Source organism: Trachinotus anak, unplaced genomic scaffold, assembly GCF_046630095.1.
Source record: "Trachinotus anak isolate AG129_WGS33_773 ecotype Australia unplaced genomic scaffold, CSIRO_AGI_Tana_v1 ptg000012l, whole genome shotgun sequence".
NCBI lineage: Eukaryota > Metazoa > Chordata > Actinopteri > Carangiformes > Carangidae > Trachinotus > Trachinotus anak.
In genome coordinates, this window is record NW_027273863.1 from 6462012 (window position 1) to 6486393 (window position 24382).

Here is a 24382-nt window from a genome sequence, read left to right on the forward strand (position 1 = left end):
CATCGCTCTGTTGGAGAAAAAACGTTCCGCTCTAACAAAACAAACGCAAACAGAACGGCCCCCTCCGGAGGGTTCAGTTATTCTACATTATATATTTTTCTTAACTGATGTATTAACATGTAAGCATCATTTTAATGTTTTAGCTGGTCAAAGCGGTGTGTCATATTTTATAAGATTATCATTTTTTTTTAAAGTAAAATATTAACCTGTAAAGTAATGACCAATATTGTAGCTGTCAAATAAATGTAGGAGAGAGAACAGCCTCTGAAATGTTGTAAAGCAGAAATGTAAAGCAGCATAAAAGTACAAATACCTCAAAACTTCACTCAGTTTTAGTAAATATACTAAAGAAATGAAAACATAAAATACTAATGTGCTACAACTGCAATTGAAAATTGGAAAAATGAAAGACACAAAGTGTATATGTAATTATGCAAATGCACAAAAACGCCCCAGCATAAGTAGTAACTGACCAAATGCCATCCTCCTTTTACACAGATGTTGATCATTTCCCTAATTAGTCAGGAAGTCTATAAAGTGTGCCAGCTCCAGTGTGCTTTGGAACATTTAGTCATGTTGACTCATCTCTACCTTGGTGTGATAATCTTGGCTGCAACGGCTGTCACTAACGCAGGTATTCTTCAGACACGCATACAGAAATTGAGCAATCATGTATACAATTCTTAAGTGTTTTCTTTTACAGACACTGATACTATAAGAGCTTGTTTGCAGATATCAACGTAAACTGTGCAAAAGACTCGGTAAGAATCACATGGAGGATCAGTGCGGAGTTGGTGCCCTATGCAGCTCGTCTCTTCCTTGGAAGCTGCATGCCATCTCAGCTGAAGGTTATGCCCACTGGTGAGGGGGAAGCACTGTTCAACTACCAGTTTGCTGACTGCAAATTTAAAAAACTGGTAAAGTACATGTGGTTATATTACTTAAATGCCTTTCAGTCACTAGGGTAGTTTGATAACCAGTTTTCTTCTACAGATTAAAGGAAAACACGTGATCTATCAGAATGAACTGACCTACAGGCCGCAGGCAAAGCCAAAACCTGCATCCTTTGTGTATCCCATCGAGTGTGTTTATAAAAGGTTGAGTATTATTTTTGGCTGAAGTTCCAGTTTAAAGCTGAAATGTGTGATTAGGAACCTTACCCTTTTTTTTCCAGACCTGAGGCGTGGGTTCCTCCATTCCTCAACCCTGGATCAGGTGTTTCTGACGGGCGAGGCGGGCTGGTCTTTCACATGGCACTCCTCAACGGTGAGTTCTCACACTGCCAATTACAACATGAGCACATTCAAAGATGGTTTCTAAGCCTTTTTACTTTACCCTACAGAACAATTAACGGGTATAGCCAATACAAATGTCATCCCCCTGGGCTCTTTTATGCCACTATGGGCAGCAGTGGAGCAGAAGTCCCATCAACCTTTGCTGCTGCTCATGGAGGAATGTGTGGCAGCCACTACACCAGAGCTGCAGCCTGGCAGCCAAATTTACCCCATCATTGGCAATAAGGGGTAGGATTCAGATACTAGTTAGTTTTTACAGTGATGGTAGTGGAAGAGAAGTTATGTTATTGTGACATTTAAAATCTCTCCAGATGTCTTTCAGAAAGCATGAGGGGAAACTCTGTATTCCTTCCTCGATACCACTCGTCTGCCATCATCCTCTACCTGCAGTCCTTCAAGTTTGGTCTAGGAGAGGAGGTGAGGGGGTAAATGGTTTGTGGCTGATATCGGAATATTCAAAGTAATACATTATGACTCCTTATGTGCTCCTCAGGTTTACATCCACTGTAAACTGGTTGCATGGGATCCTGAAGTTCTTGATGAGAGCAAGAAAGCCTGCCATTATGTCAAGGAAAATGGGAGGTAAGGATGGTTTAGTTGTGACAATTTGGAAAATGGCCTTAACTTTCTTGTCAAGACATAGATAATGTGATACCACTCACATCTGTGCAGTAAGTATGGAGCTCGCCTGGGTCTGTCCAAAGTTGAAAAAAATACTAGCAGTAACTAAATCTGAATGTTTTGTCATAACCATGACCAGTATGTCAATGCACTGGGCAGCTGGTGGTAATAGTTAGCTGTTTTGTTTCAGTCCCATACCAGTATTAAAAACCCACTGACTGCTCCTTTCTCAGATGGGAACTGCTCGATGACCCGTTTCAGAGCTCCCTCTGCAGCTGCTGTGATTCAACCTGCGTGTCCCGTTCCAAGAGAGGAGTTGACTTGGGTATCGTTTTATGTCTACTTAGTATTTTTAGATTCCACTCTCTTGCATTATCATTATCATTTTTTGCCCCCCACCCTCCACCCTATTTGCAGAACCCCACAGCTGGAGCCACAATTCTGTTTTGGGACCCTTAATCATTGTGGAGCCGTCTGACATGAAGGCTCACAACAGCAACAGCAGCAGCAGCTGAATCTCAGGTGTAATGATGAGTTTGACATTCATCCTGACATGTGAAGTTTGGACCACTGGACATGACCATTGGATTAAAGTTGTCAACATTTTCTTGACAGGATGAACCAAGTCTGAGCTGATGGAGACTCTGGACCCTACACAGCAGGAGGGGCCAGTAGCAGATGACCTCAATCTCCTGATGCACAAGATGTTGGGACATCAGCTTTACATGATCTTGGCTTATGTTTTCAGATTTATTATTACTTACTGCAGTAATTGCCAAAAACTTAATAGATCCAAAATCTGCTGCACAATAAAACTGGTTTGAAGTGCTGTTATGATTCTGCTCCTCCATTTTAATCGTCTCCTTAGCAGTATCTTTGCCCTTTGTTTATGCTGCCATCAAAAACCAGCCAAGAGCACTTGATACTGCTGCTGTTCATCACTTTAAGCTTTAAACACATTTTGGCTTGAGTTTATAGATCACTTCAGGCTGTGATTTGTACTTTATAAGTGGGATTTGTGCTAGTTGGTTATCCATAAAGTCAGAACTTCAGGAAATGAGCTTTTATAAAACAACCTCTATAAAGACCTGTTGTTACCTGTCAGCCCAGGCTGTAACCTGCCACAGTTGTCCATGTGGTGTTAAATGTCACATCTTGTAAACTCATAATTTGTCCTTGTTTATCATTAGTATTTAAACTTTCTCAGCCATTTTCAAGGCATCTGACTCGCAACAGACTACAAATTTTTGGCTTTACACTTGAAGGACCACCCGGATTATTTATCTCTGTGTCAATGATACATTTACGATCAGTGGCCTTCGGGGCCTCAGACCCACCTCTTTGGCCACAGACAAGAGGATCTAGCCCCTAAATTCAGACAGTCATTTTTCTTTCACTGATCATCTCACAGCCGTCTTCCATTTTTACCTCAAGCACCAGTTCAGAGTCGTGGTTCCAGTCCTTGACTCCTGATATGACTGATGACTGCGCTGTCACTGATAACACGTGTATCAAGATTTCAGAACACACAGAATGGTGGCTCAGATCATTTTTGAAAATGTCAGGGGGATTACTCCTGTTAACCCTGGCATTAAGCTGCAGATTCCGAGTCAGGCAGGTAAATAATGAGACTTGTAGCGTGAGGTTTTCTCACTTTCTGGCCATAAATGTGAAAAGAGTAGAGACAGACCTGAGGGCAAAAGGCATGTTTAGTAAAAACCAGTTCAACTTCAGATTGAATTGTCAGAATAGTTACACATGACTGACTAAACTAAACTGCAGGTGTACTCTGACATATCCGCTCTTGCTCTCTGCATGGATATACTAGTTCTCCCACTTTTCACCATGTAACCTGTGTTTATTGTAAGCAGCAGTAAAGTTAGTAAAGTTATTCAAGTTCTTTGGTTCCTGATGTTTGAGTTTGTTTATTTGTGGAAATCTCTCATACTAAATGTACAATATATCATAAACCTTACACTTATTTAACTTAAGTATACACTTCGCATTGTATTCTCATGATAATAAAAAGTAAAAATGATCGTAATCAAGTTGCACCATACGAAATAGTGTTTGAGTGTTGTTGTAATTAGGCTGGTGGCTGCTGCACCTGAGATTGTTGACACACACCGGGTGAAAGAAATCAACTTGATTAATGTCTCAATAAAAGCACCAGCAGTGTTGGTCCCCACTGCTCAGTCATGATGGCTTTCCTTTGGCGAGGTGCTCTGCTTTTGAGCCTGGTAGCTGCCATTTCAGTTTATGCAGGTATTGTTGCATCAAAATATATATTTTAAACAATCTTCACTGAAGATGTTTGAGTACAAACAAGTTATTTATTTATTTATTTATTTTTTGTGTTGTGTCCCTGACAGACATGAAGCTGGACTGTAGGCCTGATTTTGTGACGCTGGTGTGGACAGACAGCAGATCCCAGACTGATCTGTCACTCTTTCGTCTCGGTAACTGTTTTCCCACGAGCTTCACAGCTAGAGAGGTTGTTTTCAGTGTGGACCTCAATGATTGTAACTTCAGGAGAATGGTGAGTAGCTCGCTTTAGAACTGGACATTGTAAGTAAACCATATTTTCTACAGCTTAGTGACTTTTGTCTCCTTTGTAGGTCACAGGGGCTCACCTGATATACAGCAATGATCTGATCTACACTTCTTCTGATTCTCACATACTCCCCTTCACTCACCCAGTTGTCTGTACATATGAAAGGTGTGTATTCTACTACTTCTGCACTGGGTGTTAAGTAAAAGTGATCAAACACAGTCTTGATATTAGAGTTTTATGGTACATGTTTTTTAATGGCAGTAGTAGCTGTACTCAATCTGTGTCATACTGTGTAGGCCAAAAGACTGGTACCCACTCATCTATGATCCTGTGTTTAATACATATGGCCAAGGAGATCTAGTGTTCCACATTGGACTTATGAATGGTAGGTGTCAGTACACAGTATATAACCTCAATGGAAATGGCAGAATTGCCACAGTGACAACTGGAACTCAATGATCTGTGTGTATCTGTTACTCTAGATGACTTCTCAGGCCCCGCTGAATCTACTACTTTTCCCCTTGGCTCCTTTGTCCCAATCATGGCCAGTGTCGAGCAGAAGACCCATCAGCCCTTGCTGCTGCTTCTTGAGGAATGTGTGGCTGCTGCCACTGCGGAGCTGTGGCCTGAAAGCTATTTATACCCAATAATCACAAATAAGGGGTACTCTTATTATGATTAAATTACATTTAGACACTGGAGGATATGCATGATTTAAATTTTTTTTTTTTTTTTTTTAAAAACCCTACAGATGTCTTGTGGACAGTAAGGCATCCCGCTCAAAATTTGAACCAAGGCAAAAATCATCTGAGATCCGACTATCCCTCCAGGCCTTCAGGTTTGAACTTGGAAAAGAGGTAAACCTTCCTCATTGTATAAGTGCACATGTTCTTTCAGATACAAGGCTTAATCCGTAACTACTGGAACATAAATGTAATGCTCTGCAACCCCACTTCTTGTCTCCACTCAACAGGTGTTTATCCATTGCAAACTTGTGGCTTGGGATCCCATTGGTCTTGACAACACAAAGAAGGCCTGCCACTATGTCAAAGACCATGGGTAACAACGTGTTAACTAATTGTGACTGGTAATAAAATGATAACACCCTCAGTCAATCCGAACTAACTGCTGACTCTTCTCCTGTTCAGCTGGGAGCTCCTGGATAACCCTACATATAGCAATCTATGTGACTGCTGTGATTCAAGCTGCAAGTCCAGGAGGACTAGGAGTTTAGCATCAGGTATGCTTCTTTGCAATGTCTGGACTGAACTGGTCTCCTTGGACTGGTCTAATGTGCTTGTTTTTTTTTTTTTTTTTTTTTTTTACAGGGAAGCTTGGAATAGTACAAAAAGCCGTCCTTGGGCCACTTACCATCACTGATATAAAATTCTGAAGCATCCAAGTGAGAAACGACTTAATTTTACAGAACGTTATACTTTGTTTATTTGCTCAACAACTTCCCTCACAATTTTTTTTCTTCATTCTCCAGAAATGAATCCATCATATGGACTGGCTCCTTCTATCTGAATTGGGTTTTTATTCTTGGTTTTGCAAGCTTCTGAAAGCTTTATGCCTGGTTCTCTTTGCATTTCAGATCTGTGGCCATTAAAGATGTATCCAAACCACTTAATTTGAACAAAGCTCAAATCATTTGGTCTGTCTTTAAATGTCCTTTTGGATAGCCTTGTTTGCAGCTAGAATTTTATTTCTGGGTTAAAAATTTCAACTTGTGTGTACACAAAATGTCGTTACAAATGTTGAGCAGTCTCAGTGTCCCATTAAATTCTAGCAAAAATGTGACCTTATCAGTTTTATTCAACCATTTATAAACATTTGTATAGTAAAAGGCCATTCCATTAGGTCTTGAAATAATTTATGGTGTTAGACAAGCACTGCCGGGGGGGGGGGGGGATATGAACAGCATAATATGCTGTACTCAGTTTTCTAAAATGGCATTGACTCAGTTGTGTTCTGAAAGTTGTTCAAAATATTTTGCACATGAATCTAATTTACATCTGCTCTGACAATAGATGTTTCATAAGCCAAGCAAATCTGAAATTGTAATGAAACTTTGTAAAGCAGCACCTTCATGCTGTCTCTTCCCAGACTTACTACTTAAGCTAAAAGTGTGAATGGCTTGTTTCAAAAAGGCTGGCCTAACCTGCCCACAAACAAACCAGTGGAGAAACATACTTGACTGATTTAGTGTAATGGTGCAGTTAAGTACTGCCTTTATTGCTCCATCAGGTCCTACACACATACTCCCAATATGTTGAGGCTGTTGCGGGATAGATTACACATGCAAATATTAATGATTAATCTTCAAGTCTAAAATATCCTGAATTTGGCATCGAAGTGCAGGTCATGACATGAAGTGGTGCAACAGGTGTCCTAGATTGTGTTTGTTTTAGATGACTAATATGTAAAACTACAAACATCACATCAGAAAAATATTTTCTGTGCTTAAGAGATCCAGGTAATCTTTTTAATTTTCGTCCATCTTGAAATATAATGCATACATTCCCCCAGTTCCATTATTGTTATTAACTATTGTTTCCTTACCATAAAAGAAACTGATTCATTAATGTCCATCAGTCATAATTAAAACATGTAAATTATAAAGCTTACATTTTGATATGTCACTGCCGTTAAAAACCCATGTAATGATAGGATTTAAAAAAAAAAAATTAAAATATATATATATATATATATATATGTGTGTGTGTGTATATATATATATACATATATATATGTATATATATATATGTGTGTGTGTATATATATATATATACATATATATATGTATATATATATATATGTATGTATGTATAGTAGACTTTAATCTTGGCTTTTTTGAAATATGCTCATATGTCACTGGACGGAAAAGGGACAGAATCAGCTGTTTGCCCAGAGGCGGGACCGCTGAGGTGTCTAAAATATTTTAAACCTTCAGCCTCCTCCGAGCACAGTCACAGGTAATGTAACAAAACTGAGAGAGCAGATATTCTCTAGACATCGCGTTGTGGAATTTGTGAGTGCCTTTGTTACATGGATGTATTATAAGTCTTACAATGCATCCATGCTTTGTTACCGTCTGTTTGTCATTATCCAGCCGAAGCTGGCTAGCTAGCAAACTCTGCGGCTAATAGTAGTTGTCATAGCAACGAATGGCGTTAGTGTGGTTGTGAGGCCAAAATGTCAGAAAAAGCTTGAGAAGTTATCTAGAATCCACAGACGCTACATGGACAAAAGGATGCGGACTCAAACACCATGTTCATATGTGATATTCGAACATCTAATTCAAAACCGGGGTCTCCTGGACATGGTCCCTCTCGGGCTAATTAAACTAGCCTAACTTTTACCGCAGGTGCGATCATTTAGTCATGATTGGACCAAATTGTCGCAAGAAAATATGTGTTATATTAACAAAATATAACCAACAGCTTGCCCTTTCTGTAAATAGAGTAATAATTTAGTGATTTACATGTGTTACTGGTTCTCTAGTTTTGTCACATTAGTAATGCAATGAGAACTCAACGGGCTGCAAGTGCAGGGTTGGCCCCAGGTTGGCGTTGGGTTTGAGTTCAAGGTTGAGTTTTGCAGCAGGAGATTGTGGACGTTTGTGTTGTGGTTTTCGGCCACGGTTTCTGAATCGTTATGCTACTTTGCTAAAAGTCTATATACTGCTAAGACAGCTTCAAGTCGTCTGGGAAGGCTTTCCACAAGGTTTTGGGACCTGGCAGCAGGATTTTGCTCTCACAACAGCATGAGTGAAGTCGGTGATACCGGGCGATGAGGCATGGCTCGGTCGTACTCAGCACTCCAGTTCATCCCGAATGAGTTGCATGGGGTTGAGGTCAGGGCTCTGTGCAGGCCAGTCAAGCTCTTCCACACCAAACTGGAAAAAGCATTTCTTTATGAACCTGGCTTTGTGCACAAGGACATTGTTATGTCGGCCTTCCTCAAACTGTAACCACAAAATTGTGTCTAAAATATAGTTGTATGCAGCAGCATTATCCAAAACCATCAAACATACAGTATGTAAACAGGGTTGTCCACATACATATGGTCATACAGTGAAATAATCAATGCAACATAATCACATTTGCATATTGTGCTTGTTTGTAGGCGAGGAAACACACAGGACGTAAAATGGATTGGTTCCATTGTAACCAGTGCTTCACAAGGAGAGGGTCGACATTTGCTGTGTCCAGCTGTGGCCACATCTGCTGTGAAGCATGCATTAAATCAGGTAAGACAGTTCATATCACACATCTTCTCTAGCTGCTGAGTTATTTTTTCTCTCACTTGTTTGAGCATGTAATTATCTAAAATCATCTCTCAAATCTGACACATTGTCACAGAAAATTTCAGACTACTTGTGATCATGTCTTTTCTCTCAGAGCAGTGCAGCATATGTGGGGCCAGCTGCAGTTATCTTCCCATCACTGATCAGGTCAGTGAGTTTGACATATTCACTGCAGGTTACTGTCTGATGCCACCAACAGAAGATTAACTTTATTTCACACAGCCAACATATATTACGTGCACAAATTTCTATTTCAGATGAAGCCACAGGAAAAAGTGTTTTTCAAGGACCCTATGAAGCTCATCCAGTCACGGCTGGAGCACATATCACAGGTCTGTCTCCTCTGTGCAGCGTGCACCCCAAGCTCCGTCACGTCTGTCCTTTTTAATTGCTATACCAGGATTTTAAATGTCAGAGCAGTCTATGAGTCATTCAACAAGAGACTGAAAGATTAAAAGCTTCACTTTAGCATCACCATGCTATAAGATCATTTGGGAATCTCTGACCTATTATCCGCTAGTCAAAGTTGATTCGAAGTCTTTTATTATCCCAGAAAGAATCTTTAATAGTGAGGTCTTCATGCTCCTCAGGTTGCGCTTTTTCAGCGGACACAGATGGAAAGAGTCTCAGCGCACTTCAAGCGTAAATCTGCTGAATGTGAAGGGCGTCTGAAGGAAGTCACTGAGCAGGGCTACAGGTGATTTCAGTGTCTGTTATTGTTCCTCTATGGCTGTGCAAGTACAACCCCCGATTGCAACGCTATTCTCCTCATGTCTGTTTTCACAAGGCAACTCTCTGAGCTGAAGAGGGAGAATGCTGTCCTAAAAAAGCAACTTTCAGAGCTGAAAAGAGAGACTGCTGAACTAAACAAGCCACTTTCTCAGAGGAGGGTAAATGTTCCAAAATTTTTGGTTTCTTAAAATGTTAATGTTAAGGTGGTACATTAGACGTCCAATTTATCTTTTACACCTTCTGCTTGCCCCAGGTTTCTCCAGGACAGTTTCAAACAGATGGGTAAAGGCCAAATTTCCCTCATAATGATGTTTAATACACCTTTCAGCATATAAGTTCCTAAATGCTTGAATATACATTTTTTTTTTTAATATATATAGTACTCAAAGGATGTCACTTCCTGTGGCTGTCACCTCCCCAGGTAAACCCAGATTTCAGTTGAATTGTTAGTTACGTTTTTAATATTAGTAATTTCATATTTTTTGACTCAAGTTAATGAAGATTTGTGTACGTTTTCTTTTACCAGTTACCCCTCGATCAAGAACTATCAGGTCTGCATTTCATTCTGTATTTGCTACATCATTACATATCTACACTTATGAAAATAACTGTATAACATCTTATGCTCAAACATGTTGTCTCTTTCTCAGTCAGTTTGGCTCAGCAGAGTCCCAGGGGTGGGCCAGAGACAGAGGTCCCAGTCTCTCCTCCCTCACAGTAAGTCTCCCAGTTACATTGTCTTCATGTCACTTCTTGTTTACTGAATGTTGTAGTTTGGAAACAGTCAAAATAAATGTCTAATATCTATAGGTTGATTCCTATGTAACCTCTGAAGTCCATTGTTGACATAATAATTACAGGTTGAAAAAAATCTTAACTCATGGTCCACGTAGTGGCTTTTGCTGGACTTTTCAACCACATCTCACAGTCTTCCTCAGCGGATAAAGTTTAATGGGTTGTTATGAAGATGTCATGTCCATAATAACTGTGGAAATTCATGGAGACAGAGTGATCTCCTTCCTCTGATGAAGACAGTGAAATGAGGTTGAAAGTTTTAGGAAAAAACTTGACTTGAGATTTCCTTTGTCAAATTACTTTTTCCAAGGTCAAGAATGTATCGCACTCTATAATAATTATTCACTCATGATGAATGATCCTTGTTAGTACTTACTACAAATTCTACTTATATACACATATATAAACTTAATGATGGTTTTAACTTTTGTAGCATAAAATCAATAAAACACTTTGTCCTCTTGCTGTTTTTGCCAGACTCCTGGATCAGCTACCTCTATTTCTAGCCACAGTTCTCTTCATGAACATGGACACAGTAAGTGTGGTTGCACCTAGCTCTAGTGTCTCTGTTGTTATAGAGTAGACTAGATACACTTTGCTTATTCGTAGTTGAAGTTGAATGCATTCCATCCTGAATAAAAATCCCCCTTTTCCTCTGTTTTTAAAAGGAACGCCCACATCCTTCAGCACTTCGACAAGGTAAGAAAAGCTTTCCAAATAACTCCTGCCATGAAATACTACTGAGAAGCTTTTCTCATGTAATTGCTGATTGAGTACATTTCTGTTGTTCTCAGAACTCAGCATCAGACTCCTGTTTTCCAGTTCCAGTTTATGAGTGGATTGTCAATACAGTCTCCCAGGCATTAATGAAATGTCAGTGTTAGTGACAGTCTTTAGCTATCGAGGTCGTCAGGATTGTCACATCTTGTTCAGAGATACAAATTTTTCACCTAGCAACACTTGACACAAGTGATATAATATATCAGACACTGAGGAATAAATATTTTGTAATTATTTAGCTTACATGGACATTATACCTTTGTTACAATGTTTTTCTGTTGAGGAATTAAACTGTCATGGTTATTTGGTCATTAGTCAAATCAAGCTCATCTGTTTTTTCTGGCAACACATCTTAGCAGCATTTCTGCAGATTAATTTCAGCCACTTGAGTTTTTTTGTTTTTGTTTACACAGAATTCACATCAATAAGAGTTTGATCGGTCATAATGAGTTGGATTCACTACAGCACACAAAGAACCATCGCTGGCACACAAGTTTATAAAGGCAAATCCTTTACTGGTTTCCAGTGACAATTGTGAAATGAGATTTTTTTTTCAAACTAAGAAAAAATACATTGAAACCACCTGTGAAGGTGGAAATCAAGTGTCATAGACATTACCCCACAGCATGACACTTGCGTTAACTTTTCATGACTAATAGGATGACAAAACAGTGATGCACACTGCCTTGTCAACATTCTGGTCTCCTAACCTCTGTCCAGACATTTCTAAAGAACTAAACTGACTCTGTTTACAGCCGACTTCATCCCCTGCTGATCGACTTTTTTTTCCTTCTAGCACAGCAATGTATAAAATAACAAATCAATACATGAACTGATAACCCAAATGTACAATGGTTGAACTATAATTCATCATCAGAAACAGAATGCTAATTTGTCTTTGGATTCAAACCCTTTGCTACTCACACAGTATATGGACTCCCATCAGTTATCTACTTTGTGTATATTTTAAATCATCAAGTCACACCCTACACTCATTAAGACAAACGAGAAAAAAATACTGACAATCAATGAGTGCAAATCAAAACTGAAAAGCTCAATTCTGATATCTGTATTAATGGTATTAATGTGATTGCTGCTTTATTAATACTGTTAACCTTTACTGTTAAAGGTGCAGTTAAATGCAAATGAAATAGTTCAAATAGTCGAATATTACAGACTAAAAGAGAATAAGGAATGTGTTTCAGAAATATGTGGTAGACATTAGTCAAATTAGATGGAACATTATTTTCTTGTTTTCAAAAGACATGATAATTAAAAGATTTCATTGTTAAGGGATCAAGAATGACACTGTTAAGCTGGGAGTTCATCTTTTGAGAAAGAATTGGATTTAATGAACATAACGGCAGCAGGCTCTAAAACCAAAGTGCAAGATGTCATTTTAAAGTGTACATGTCCAGTGTGCTTTTCATGATAAGGAATTATTGGCTGTAAAGGAATGATGACACACAGTGATCAGTCAAATAAATTCATTAACATAGACATTTTCTGGAGCAGTTACTTATCTGCTAAAGTCAGGTACCCAAAGTACAACCAGTTTAAATTATACTGCTACAATACTGTACTAGAAAATTCTGTAGTAGTGATATCTAAACAAAAATAAGCTCAAAAAATATCGCAAACCAGTGTACAAGTTACTGTCCTATTTACAGCAACACAGGCAGCATAATTATAATTCAAGTCCAAATATATTAGGATAAGCAAGAAATGCAGCATATATAAAAATGCAAACCTGATTTAGGGCTTGTATCGGGAAGACTGGATGTTTCAAACCTGCCTAAATTAAAGCAATTTAAACCAAAGTAATAATTATGCTTGTTGGTGCAAAGGATGTGAGGAGCACTCCACCTACTTTGATAAATGTTCTGAAGTCTGGTTCCAGTGTCTCAATCAGTAATAACAGGCTCTTGGTCAGGCTCCCCAACATCCTGAGTTGCAAACCAGTCTCGCACTTGCTGGTAGCTCATTCTTGATTTCTTGCATAGAGAGTCAAGGTCTTTTTCATGTAGTGAGCCTGTTGAATGGTAATACGCTATCAATGGCTGGGTGTCGGGGGAGTCTGTACTTGTTCCATTTGCTTGAGATTTTCGTTTGCGGCTACCGCCAACTCGAGTAGATGTCCCAGAGCCACTTCCATTTGTTAAACCACTGCTACTTTGCTGGGCAGCAAGTTCTGCCAAGAACTGATCACGGACCCCCTTCACCCAGCGTAGCTGACCATTTTTGACAGCATACCGTGTGTCACCAAACCACTGAATAACATCTGCCCGGGGTAAACCTGTAAGCTTAACAAGTTCAGTGTAATCATCACTCTTGGGCCACTGGCAGCGTAAGAAATGCTGCTTTAACACATCCAACTGCTCCTTGGTCTTTCTTGGTCTCCCAGCAGGAGTGAGAGCAGGGGATGTGGATGCAGATGAAGAAGCCCCTGAGACACGCAAGGTTGTTTTTGAAGGACTGGCTTTGGTCGATTGGGCCGACTTCTTTGATGTGCTGATGCTGTTTGAAAGCGGTTTATTAGGCGAGGCAGTCAGTGGTGGGCTGCCAGAGGTGGAGGAGAAGGGAGAGGATTGTAATATACCTGATGGTTCCTGTGGAACATCTGGCTCAATCTTGCAGGTCTTGGTCAATTGTAAGGGTTGTTCTTCACTTTGTTCCTCATCTTTAAAACTGTCGCCATCTCCAGAAAGTTCCTCCATAGCATCACACTCTTCTGCCTCAAGGACCCTTTCGCCAAATGCTACCAGGCTGTTTGACAAAAAGGTCTGAAAGAAATGTGAATTTTTAGTCCCATTGCTACGGGCTCCCTCATGGCTCTTCACACTGTTAAGATGACGAGTCTTTTGAGTAATAAGTGGAAGAGGTTGAGTTTGTTGATCATGTTTACCCCCCACAACAGGGTGTTTAGAATAGCTCTGGGCTGCTGCCAGGCTTCCTCGGCCAACCCTAAGCTGGTAACGGCTGTCACTGAACCATTTACGAATGTCATTACGGCTCAGCCCAGTTTCTTCCTGCAAACGTCTTAGCTCTGCCTCTGCAGGCCAGTTCTCTCTCAGAAAGCTCTTTCGAAGAGCAGCAAGCTGAGCTTTAGACTTTTTGTAGCGCCCATGACGGTGCTGTCGTGAAGATGACTCTGAAAGGTCAAGGGAGACATCAGTTGCTGTACTTGCTGGTGTGTCTGCTGGTGGGCGGTAGAAGTATGAATCCTGAGGAGGTGGAAGAGTGGAACTGAAACACGGGACAGAGGGTTTGGCTGGTTTATAGGAATCTGATGACTCACACTTTGGTTTCATCTTCTGGGGGTCGAAGCTGGAGAGAGCACGGTCCACTTCATCGCTATCCTTATCTACAATTACCAGTTCTTCACAAATACTGCTCTTGTCCTTTATTTTGGCTTCCTCATTTGTTTCAGTAGAGTCAACATAAAGCTCAGGCACTGCAAGCTTCCGCCGTGTCTCTTCTATCTCCTCTGAAGACCAGCTGATGCCATATTTAATTCTCTGCACCATAAACCACACCTTAACTTTGTCCAGTGGCAAGGCACAAAGCCGGGCCAGGGTGTTGACCTCACGGGATGATGGGTATGGAAATAAGTTAAAGGCTTGGACCAGTTCTGGGATTGTGTCAAGTTCACGGGTCTGATCAGACTGTGTCCATACCAATTTCAGTCCCTCTGACACAAGAGGCAGGCACACAACAGAGTTGTGGTTAGTGGTGAAACTAGCCGCACCACTTGCGTTGCTCTCTGCTGAGCTGGCAGTGTGGCGCAAATCCTTGGAGGGTCGTTTAGCTTCAAGCTTTTCTTCACATTCGGTCTTTGTTACTTTTCCTTCAAAAGGCTCCTTCATGCTCACAAGTAGTCCATTTCTGCCATTATGTTCACTGTAGGTTGCCATCTGGGATGTCAAAATCTTTCACCTAGAATAGAAACACAAACACTAAGTTAGTATTTGATGTGTTTTTCTTGACTTGACCGCTTCACAGATAGGCAACTGTAGACGGAAGACAGAACATTTCTTCTGAAAAGTAAAGCCAAGTGTACAAGCTATGATGTTTTAAGAAGTTTCTGTTCTCATTCATTCTCAAAGTCAATTAACTGACAGCTGTTTCCCCTTCCCCCCTACTTTGCACTCCTATTCTGAACTCCCGGTGAAACTAGTCATATACTCTCTGTCCAGACTGGGTTCCCCTCCCCCAAAGTGTGGTGACTGACTTTTGTTTTGTATGAGTTGGGGGACTGGCTACAAAGGGTGGGAGCTGTGGAATGGGCATCTATGAAAAATCCATCACAGTCTACTTTCTCACCCTTTCCCAGTCGGGCTTTGTTCCACTTCCAAGTACTCAGTCCCAAAAGATAAGTGTAGCCTCCTCACAAAGAAAAATACCACAACAGAAACCTGAGGAAGGAGAAAATGAGTTGCATTAGTCATACTCAAGTCTAAGTTCAGATACGCTACATACTCAGTGTTAAACATGAGATATTCCCTATAAAAGGTGGTTTGAAAAATAAAAAAATAATTTCTTTTCTTAAGCAACAGGTGTTGAGCCAGCACTTCAACACACGAGAAAAGATAGTCAGTTTGGCAGCTAGAAGGCTAAATACAAGGAATGATGATGATTCAGATTTACTTCTTGACCAGTATTGACATCTTTATCCCATTGCAGCCTTTACCTAATTATATGGCTCACTTGTTTCTAACTACTGACTGGACAGTGCCTTATAAATAACTATATCCTCTACACTTTGGAGCAGTTGTTCTTAATTTGGGGCAGCAGAGGAAATGTTGCGCATTTAGTTAGGAGGTTACGCCATGGCCGACGATTTAGGTCGCTTGAGCCACGCAAGAAATTTTCAAGTGTACCAAAAACATAGCTAACAATCATGAGATCACTGTATTAGTCAGCCGTGACACACTGAAACCCACGGGGATGAGCTCAATCATGTGGTGGCCTCCCCAGTGTGTTTGATATTTTATCTTAATACGCTGTCTGAGTTTACACATTGTGTCTTTGTTTTAGCGTAACAAAGCTGTAAAAGTTGTTCGCTGGGCCAGTGGCAGTAGCGGTCCAGTGTCTCCCCCTTTATGGCGTACTAACTAAAACGCTTCACACTGCACAGGCGCACTTCGCCATCAGACACGCTTCAGTGAAACATAAAAATAAACTTACCGAAAATGCCAAAACAACCCCTTCTCCCCGAAGTCCGTTTAAGCGAAAAGAAAACAATGGAAACCCGGAGTTTCCCCTCTGCCACTTCGTTTTTTATGGCCGAAGTTTAGAGGAAGACCAGGGAAACAATGCCGTCTGTCTGCCTGTTTGACCCTTGTCTTATTTATCAAGCACCTCGACGATTTACGGGCGGAATACAAAGATGCGAGGCGACCAAGTTTTTCGCCTTTCGTATGAGTTCAGCCGTCGGCTATTTCTTTCCGGGGAGGGCACAGATCTCTCGATCCGTGAGCTTCGGGTCTGAATTGGAGTCGTCGTTACTTCGTCCTCCTCGGTCTGTCCGTTGTTGCTTTTGTTCTTTAACTGAGAAGTGTTTCCCCCTGTCCGGCCAGATCGAGGCGAGGCGGAGCTGAGGACCAGGAAGCCCAGAAGGCCCAACGACTCTCCCACAGTGACGGTGGGTGGGTGTGCCAGGCTGGGAGAGCAGACCATGGATTGGAGGGAGGAGGCGCCTGTATAATAAATCCGTGGCAGTAGGCTAAACATTTTCACGTCAACCGCCCACCCACACCCCCCACTCAGGCCCACAAACATTTGATATGATTTTCAATGAGAGACATTATCTTGTCAATTTTAAACATTGCCTTCGTCCAACTCCACTGAATAACAGGAGTTTTCTAGTGTTCATGCCGGGACCCCTTTTGCAAGACCCCCAGAGGTCCTTGGATCAAAGCTTTAGAGCTTTTTCTGAATTATCAACCTACAACCATTGCTACAATTGAACAGACTGTATATATTTTAATGATTCATATGCAGATGCCATCTTTTTTAAATGTTACTATTTTTAGGACATCTACATTTACAAAAAAGCAAAAAAAGACTGTTTCCACATTAGAGTTTTATTCCTAGGAACACTAAATTTAACATTTAAGCACAATAAATAAAATCAAATATGAAAAATTCAAATAATTAAAAAAATGTGAATTGCGCTGGTGGGTTCTCACTATTTTTAAAACCCTGGCTGTGACTGCATCAATCCCCTAAGTATCACCAAAATTAAGATTCAGATAAATATAGAAGTACTGATATACAAAAGTTAGAACAAAGAATAGTTTACATTGTGTTAAATTTTTCTTTGTACTGTCAACGAAACGGAGCCATACAGTTGTTCCAGAAATACTGTCCCTGAGCAATATGCTGCATTAGTATCAGCTACTGGCATGACGTTCTGTCTATCTGTTGCCTCGTTGTATTTTATAGTCTTTTGTATCTCAGTCAGAGGTAGTATTTATAATACACTTTTCATACTAAATAAAATCATATAGACTAGATACAGTTTTTTTGCAAAAGATTACACTCTATTGAAGTTCTTATCTTTTTTTATACATACTTTGCAAACAGGAATGAGAAGTGTAACCACAAGCAAGTTAACATTCCTTTGTTTATTGGTCAAGTACAGTAGTGGTAGTTGTGGTGGTACAGTTGCATGTATGTACATTTAATAGAAAGATAACAATAACAATTATATGTTTCTAAAATTTGTAATATTTAGCATTACATGTTTTACATGTAAAAAAATACATTATATGTAGTAATAATAATAATAATTCCCATTTTCACATTGTGTGGCTTCACTCACAGCTGACATTAGTGTTAATGATAAAATATACAAAATATGATAGTGAATTCTTCATGTTAACCTTATAGACTCATAGTCATCAAGTAGAAAAGGATATATACGGTCATTTAAATAATATTCCTTCAAAAAAATAAACAAACAAAAAATAGAACAAGAAATATATGTGTATGTAGTTATATGGGTCAGTCTAAACAGGTTTTTTGTCACCATGAAGCTGTCAGTAATAGTTCTGATTAACAACCATTAGCAAGCTTTTTATAGGTTTAGCTAGTATTTGGACCATTAGAGTCTGCTGAAACACAGCAGAATACTGCCACCTCAGTGCAGGAAATGTTTAGAACCGGCTATTTGCCAGAGTGAGCACAAAGCGTGGCAGGCGTATGAATGCTGGGACAACAGCTGAGAGCCAGGAGAGATATGGGACCTGGGTCAGGAGGAATTTTAGGGAAGTGTAATCAGCTACACTCCGCCCTGGAAAATAAACAGATGAACAGGGTGTTAGAATTAAGTGCTTATGCATAACAGTAATTTCAAAACATAAATCTTCAAATCTTGAAAAATTAAGAAAGCAAATACAAATTTACCATCAATATCTTGTATCCCATAGCGTCTTGCCAGGTCACAAGTCATTAGAACTTTCCCAGTCAGAGACATCAGACTTTTATCTTTCAGGCACAGAGAAAACATATAAATATATATACATATACTTATAATAGGCTTAGTTTAAAAATGACCAAGCCTCGCTAAAATAACCAGTAGAACCAGTAAATGCTTTGTAGTAATTATAGTAGCAGTTTATGAAAACATGTTACAATGAACAGCATGCAGATCAAATGTGCATTCACAGTTACTCAAGTATTCACTCCTATAAAGCCTCTCTTGCTGATATTGACTGGACTGGAGGTGTTGGGGTGTGTGTCCACCATTTGTTTCCTGAACGCTAGCCTCTTTTTTCAGTTGTTACCAAAGAGGAGAGAGTGTACGCAGCCGTCTAGAAAAAAGTCACAGTGTGCACTCGCTCTAAGCACTCCTAGTAAATCTCTGAACTTTTCAGAAAGGTGCTGGTATCATCACTGAAGTTCCTTGTCAAGCAACCAATCAGATGAGGTCGGGGTTATCACTATGGTAACAATGAAAATGGGGCATTTTTGCCTTTATTAGATAGGACAGTAGAGAGTGACAGGAAAGGGGCAGAGAGAGGGGGAATGATATGCAAGAAAGAGTCGGGCCGGTCGGGAGTTGAACTGCTGCTGAGAGCATCAGCTCATGTGGTACGCGCCCTAACCACTCGGCTATCTGTTTGCCTGAGGAGAAGCTTGTTCTAACCATGCGTGTCTATCCTGAGCTGTATGATGTGTCAGACAGAAACTATTACAGCAAAGACAGAAAAGTCCATTTGTGAGAGCAGATTAGCCGAACACAGAATGTTGCTGGTGAGTGTTGTGCTTTTATCCATATGCTGTCAACAACAATGTCAAACAAATAGTAAATAAAAGCAGAGGGGCGATGCTGGTCTATCATACAACAGCAGTGGTGTATGTTTTCAAGATATTGTTGTCAGAGAAACAAAGCCCAACACCTTACTAGTATTTTTCTGCCAGATAAAAACACTGTATGGACACATGCCCTCAATGCCATTTCAGTCTCCAATTAATAATCATATCATCATAATCATAATATCATGTCTTACAGCATAATCCTACCTTTTGCCAGGTTGACAATGCACTTCCCACTCAGTTCTGTGGTTTCTCCATTGGCAAATACGTCCTTAAACTGAAGTGAATGAAAATCCAGAATTAGCAAAAAGCTAAAGAAGTAGCCAAGATTTTGCTGTAAGAGAAGGATCTACCTTAGAGTTTACACCCCCTGGCGTATCTTTCTCCAGTATGAACTGAGATACCAGCTCTGTTTGTACTGCCCCTGGCCACAGGCTGACAGAAGCCACTCCCCTACTTTTCAGCTCAACAGCCATGTCTGCTGCCAGCCTGTCACACTGGAAACAAACCACAAAACAAAACAGGTTTATATAACATTGACACTGGGAGCCCTGTTATAGTATGTAGATCTAATTATGTAGTACATGTACTGGCTTTATAAAGATCTGGGTAAAACATAAATCTAGGATTTAATGAAACAGAGATCTTACTGCAGCTTTACCAACACCGTATGGCACATTGAAGAGATACCGCAGCCCTCCCATGGATGAAATGGTGACTATCAAACCTCGACCTTGAGCCACCATCAACCGAGACGCGTAAACTGAGAAGAAATAATGGCCCCTGGCAGAGAAACACAGATGGAAATAAGTTAAATAATTTTTTTACTCTCAGTTTAAAAATATCTCTAACAGAATGCCAATTAACACTGCTGGAAATCTACAGAAAACATATCATTTGTATCAGGTTACTCTCCCTGTTTCTTGTTTTGTTATGTATTCTGAAAGAGCTACTGCTGAGAGAGGGAATTCCCACTGAACTTAAAACTAAAGAAGACAAAAACAAGATGGGTGACAGTTGACGTCAGGAAAACTGTCACTAGGTATGAGAACATGACTCAGAAGTTTGTAGACAATGACTTGGTGAACTTATCAGACATGACTAAGCACAAAAACATACCTGAGGCCTGTGTTGTTGATGGAATCCCACATAGATGGATCACTTTCCCAGAACTTCGTCCCCATACTCTCAAAAATTGCCTGCAATAACACATCATGTTTTGAGTTCAGGTGAATCACACAGTGGTTTGTCCACCTACCCGCTGTTTCCTTCCATTTATACAGCTTTACTCTACATTAAGTGTACTACAAGTAATTTTACTATTTCAGGTATGCAATATACCAAGTCATGTTCCACGTCAGTGCAATAAACCTACCTGTACTCCAGCGTAGGCATTGTTAACCAGGATATCCAGCCTGCCATTCTGTTCACGTTTGATCCTTTCAAACAGTTCTTCAATGTCTTTATCTTTAGTAGAATCACAGATGACTGGCAGACAGTTCCCACCCCTCTCCTTAACCTATGTTGAGAACAAAGACATCACTAAACAATATTAACAAATTCAGACTAAAACACAACTACTACCTCACTACACAACAAAGTAAAACATACATTTTAGATACAATGTTTTCTAAGTCATCCAACAGACACTGGCTGGAGGGAGGGATTTACATTTTTGGGAGCTAACCCTATAAACTACAAAGTAATGGCACCACGGTCATCAAGAGAAAGGTTAATGGGCATTGCTTTTCCCTCTCTACCTAATAGCTGCCTGATTTAGCTCTTATAAGAAAATTCAAGCTCAAAGTTTCACCTCTGCAGCGGTTTCTTTCAGTGTCTTCTCCTGGCGCCCTGTGATGTAGACAGTGGCTCCCGCCTCAGACAGCTGGAGAGCTATTCCCCTGCCAATGCCTCTGGAGGCACCTGTTACAACACACACCCATCCAGACAGGGACATCTCTGGGGGAGGAAACAACACCACATTCAGTCACCAGTAAGCTCAAACACACCATGTGAGCTAAAAGTGCACAAGATAAATATTGGTCTATGGGGGTTAAATATGGTCAGAGGTCAAATGGGGAATTTTAAATAAATAAATAAAAATAAAAGCTGCATAAATGACCAGAAGCATGGCTGCATATATGAAACAGTGCTGTCACCACCCACAGTCCATAGTTCACTTGAACTCTGTAGTTGCCTTGCACAACTATATTTGGCTTACCCAACCACACTGTAACATCATGCGTGCGCAGCTGATACATCACTGATATTATAAGCGTGATGGCAGTGATTCATGATTTATCAGATGCTAGGTTTAGCTATTATTAACCTAAGTAAAACATGTTGCCTAAATGACAATGTAAATGTAAATGTAGGAGGGAAATACAACACAGTAGCACCACAGAACAGAAGTTTACTCCTAAAGTTGGAGAGGCTGATACAGCCAGAATTATCAGTTCAGAAACATCTTATGTAACAAGGTCGTTTTACTCACAATAAAAACACACTACCATGTCAGAAGCTCATGTTTCTCTCGTTCTTAGGATATAACTCATTCATTTTTTTAACAAGAAGTGTTAATTATTTTGATTTGGTCTTATAACGAAATACTTACCCTGAAAACAACACCTTAGCATCGTTATAAAACCTTTCCTATGCAAGAGTCAAAGACTTTTCGGGTGATCTGTCGAGTCGTTTACACGATTTGATTAAATTATTGTAGAGAGCTGCAGCTACGTTACATTATCATTCATGTTTACCAGGGACGATACCCTGCCGTCATTTCACACATTTCATTATGTATTTAAAAAAAAAAAAAAAAAACTTTACAAATTCACATAATGTGTTCAACTGCATCGAAAAAGACCAATACCTTATTCCACAGAAAGCGCTGGATCTAGTTTGTCAAGTCCCAAAAAGAGTCCTTCGGCGGAAACCGACAAGGAAACGTATGGGTGATAATGTCACGACTGGTTCTGCCGCTGTTGATGAACACCGTCCAACAGTGCCCCGAGCTACGATGTGAGCCTCGAGACAGTTACAAGGCTACCAAGGCACAGCTACCGTAATATCGCGAGAATGCGCCAGACGAGAACGTTTGACACCGAGGATTCATTGGCCCTTTTTTTTTTATTTTATTTATTTTTTTAAACTCCCAGGAGACTAATATAACTTGTACGCCCTCATTTACAAAAGATATTCATGTTTCGAAATTACTAGTCCGTCAGTAATTTAGTGTCTCAGTGAGCCGCCGCCTCTCTAGAGTTGTTGTATAATATGCAAATGTTTTATTACAGATGTCGGCTGCTGTGGTTTAGTTGACCACAGTTTACGTGACGACGGACAAAGGTCAGGCTGTTAGAGGCGGTCTTTGGTTAAACATGCAACAGTGCACACACGGTGGCGCTATAGTTCTGCAGACAGACCCCTCGTTATGAGGGTGGTGCCAATTCTGCATGAGAGGAAGTTGTAGTATTAGCAGCGGAATTAGTACGTATGTATTAGCCCATTGAATGTTACGAGAATACTCCCAAGTTACCCTGGTTTGATGATTTTGTATATGTAGGCGATTTGGTGGCTCCAGAAAACATTTAAACATGTAAATGTCTGTTTTACTTGATGGTGGAGCGTCACCTTTTTTAAAATCTAAAAAGCCTTGAATAACGTTTAATAAGAATACAAAACATTTAAGATTTCAGTGATAAAACAGCTGAGTTCATTACAAACTAACAGACAACACAAACTAATCTTTTCTCATGTAATAGTGAGGGCCTCCTTGTTTACGGTAGAAGCAGTAATAGTGCGACTAAATCATGTGATATTTTGGCCTGTTTTGATCTTGCGTGTTTGATAGAATTTCAGGGTCTGTGCTGCCTATTTCTGACTTTTAAATTGCTGTAGTATTATCTAAAAGGACATGTCTGCAGTATTCCTGGTGTAATTAATGCTTCACTGACCAGTCATTGTATGCTGTGGGTGCACGTGCTGTAATTCCACTGCTGACTTGACAGAGCTGATATGAATCTGTTAAATAATCATTTTAAAACTCCTGGATTATGTAAAAGAACATGTGGAGTTCCTGCCACCAAAATCTTGTTACTGAAGCCACCGCCTGCATTCTTTCTTTTCTACAGTATGTGTAGCTAATTGTTCCCATGGTATCATCCCCACTGTACTGTTTCTAGTGTGTGGATTATTGCCTTGGTTTGGCATCAAGATATGGTATATTACAAAGCTTGAAAGGCTCCGTCTTAAATCATTTGAATCACATTACAGGGCACGTCTAGTTGCTCACTTTTGTTTAAATATCACCGATTAAATATATTGTGTAGTGATTGGTCAAGATGAGCTTAGTGGGACACTAGTGACTGATTAAATTGGTCCTGAAATAGAGCTCTGCCTTTGCTATCCTTCCATCAGATGATTACATGCTCCTGACACATAAAGCATCAGCAATATAGGCAGAATATGGAATTACTACCTTTTTCAGAATTGAGTTTTAATGTAACAGCACACAAAAAATTGTTACTGTTGCCTAATATGCGATTGTTGTCCATTTTTTTAAAACTTGAACATGACCTGGATAGAAAATATTTAGTCAATCATTATCAGAGGATGACCTTTACGGGAAGACACAATGTGGAATACTGGAAAAAGCCAAACTAAGCAAATACAGTAACTGATAAAGTCTAATATTCTGCATCATTTAACTGTTTTCAGCAAAGCTGTTTTCCTGCAGACTTGCATGTACATGAGATGTGTGTATGGTTTTTTCGTCGTCAGCATTGTGGCTCAGTGGTTTGAACTGCCGCTTTACAACAAGCTGCCCCGGCTGATTGAGGCCGTTCTACATGGAGCTTGGATGTTCTCCTTGTTGTTTGAGTGTGTGGGGATGTCCTACATTTTTCTCCCAGAGTTCAAAGACACATGCATATTCCGTAAAGTTGCAACTCTAAATTGTTTGTGTTTGCGAAT

General features: G+C 40.1%; 4 protein-coding genes and 1 pseudogene across 7 annotated transcripts; 3 read left to right on the forward strand and 2 right to left on the reverse strand.

Annotated features, from left to right (window-relative positions):
* The first annotated feature begins 733 nt into the window (after positions 1-733).
* Positions 734-2750, forward strand: LOC139628983 (zona pellucida sperm-binding protein 3-like; annotated as a pseudogene).
* A 1276-nt stretch (positions 2751-4026) lies between these two features.
* On the forward strand, positions 4027-6100 carry LOC139628982 (zona pellucida sperm-binding protein 3-like). The gene is made up of 10 exons (XM_071491277.1): positions 4027-4181; positions 4289-4455; positions 4535-4635; positions 4767-4855; positions 4953-5133; positions 5222-5327; positions 5444-5529; positions 5619-5710; positions 5799-5872; positions 5960-6100. Exons 1-9 carry the CDS (start codon positions 4115-4117, stop codon positions 5861-5863), a joined length of 954 nt encoding a protein of 317 aa, XP_071347378.1. The 5' UTR covers positions 4027-4114; the 3' UTR covers positions 5864-5872; positions 5960-6100.
* Positions 6101-7355: 1255 nt separating this feature from the next.
* On the forward strand, positions 7356-18072 carry LOC139629164 (E3 ubiquitin-protein ligase RNF212B-like). 4 transcript variants are annotated; one of them, XM_071491607.1, is made up of 12 exons: positions 7356-8722; positions 8874-8926; positions 9037-9111; positions 9370-9476; positions 9567-9669; positions 9765-9793; positions 9892-9932; positions 10038-10062; positions 10162-10228; positions 10784-10841; positions 10975-11005; positions 16666-18072. In XM_071491607.1, exons 1-12 carry the CDS (start codon positions 8623-8625, stop codon positions 16808-16810), a joined length of 834 nt encoding a protein of 277 aa, XP_071347708.1. In that variant the 5' UTR covers positions 7356-8622; the 3' UTR covers positions 16811-18072. The 4 variants fall into 4 exon arrangements, 2 of the variants coding, with proteins under 2 accessions (XP_071347708.1, XP_071347710.1); XM_071491609.1 differs by lacking the exon at positions 16666-18072 and adding an exon at positions 11101-11406 and having other exon boundaries at positions 7372-8722; XR_011692920.1 differs by lacking the exon at positions 9892-9932 and having other exon boundaries at positions 7366-8722; positions 16666-16774.
* On the reverse strand, positions 11577-16678 carry homeza (homeobox and leucine zipper encoding a). The gene is made up of 3 exons (XM_071491605.1): positions 16274-16678; positions 15410-15501; positions 11577-15022 (listed from the first exon to the last, which is right to left on the reverse strand). The coding sequence occupies exon 3, from the start codon at positions 14998-15000 to the stop codon at positions 12991-12993; it is 2010 nt and encodes a 669-aa protein (XP_071347706.1). The 5' UTR covers positions 15001-15022; positions 15410-15501; positions 16274-16678; the 3' UTR covers positions 11577-12990.
* dhrs1 (dehydrogenase/reductase (SDR family) member 1) lies at positions 17697-22811 on the reverse strand. Its single transcript, XM_071491606.1, has 9 exons — positions 22281-22811; positions 21222-21367; positions 20784-20927; positions 20528-20607; positions 20059-20191; positions 19762-19905; positions 19616-19685; positions 18497-18577; positions 17697-18383 (listed from the first exon to the last, which is right to left on the reverse strand). Exons 2-9 carry the CDS (start codon positions 21363-21365, stop codon positions 18247-18249), a joined length of 933 nt encoding a protein of 310 aa, XP_071347707.1. The 5' UTR covers positions 21366-21367; positions 22281-22811; the 3' UTR covers positions 17697-18246.
* Between the last annotated feature and the right edge of the window lie 1571 nt (positions 22812-24382).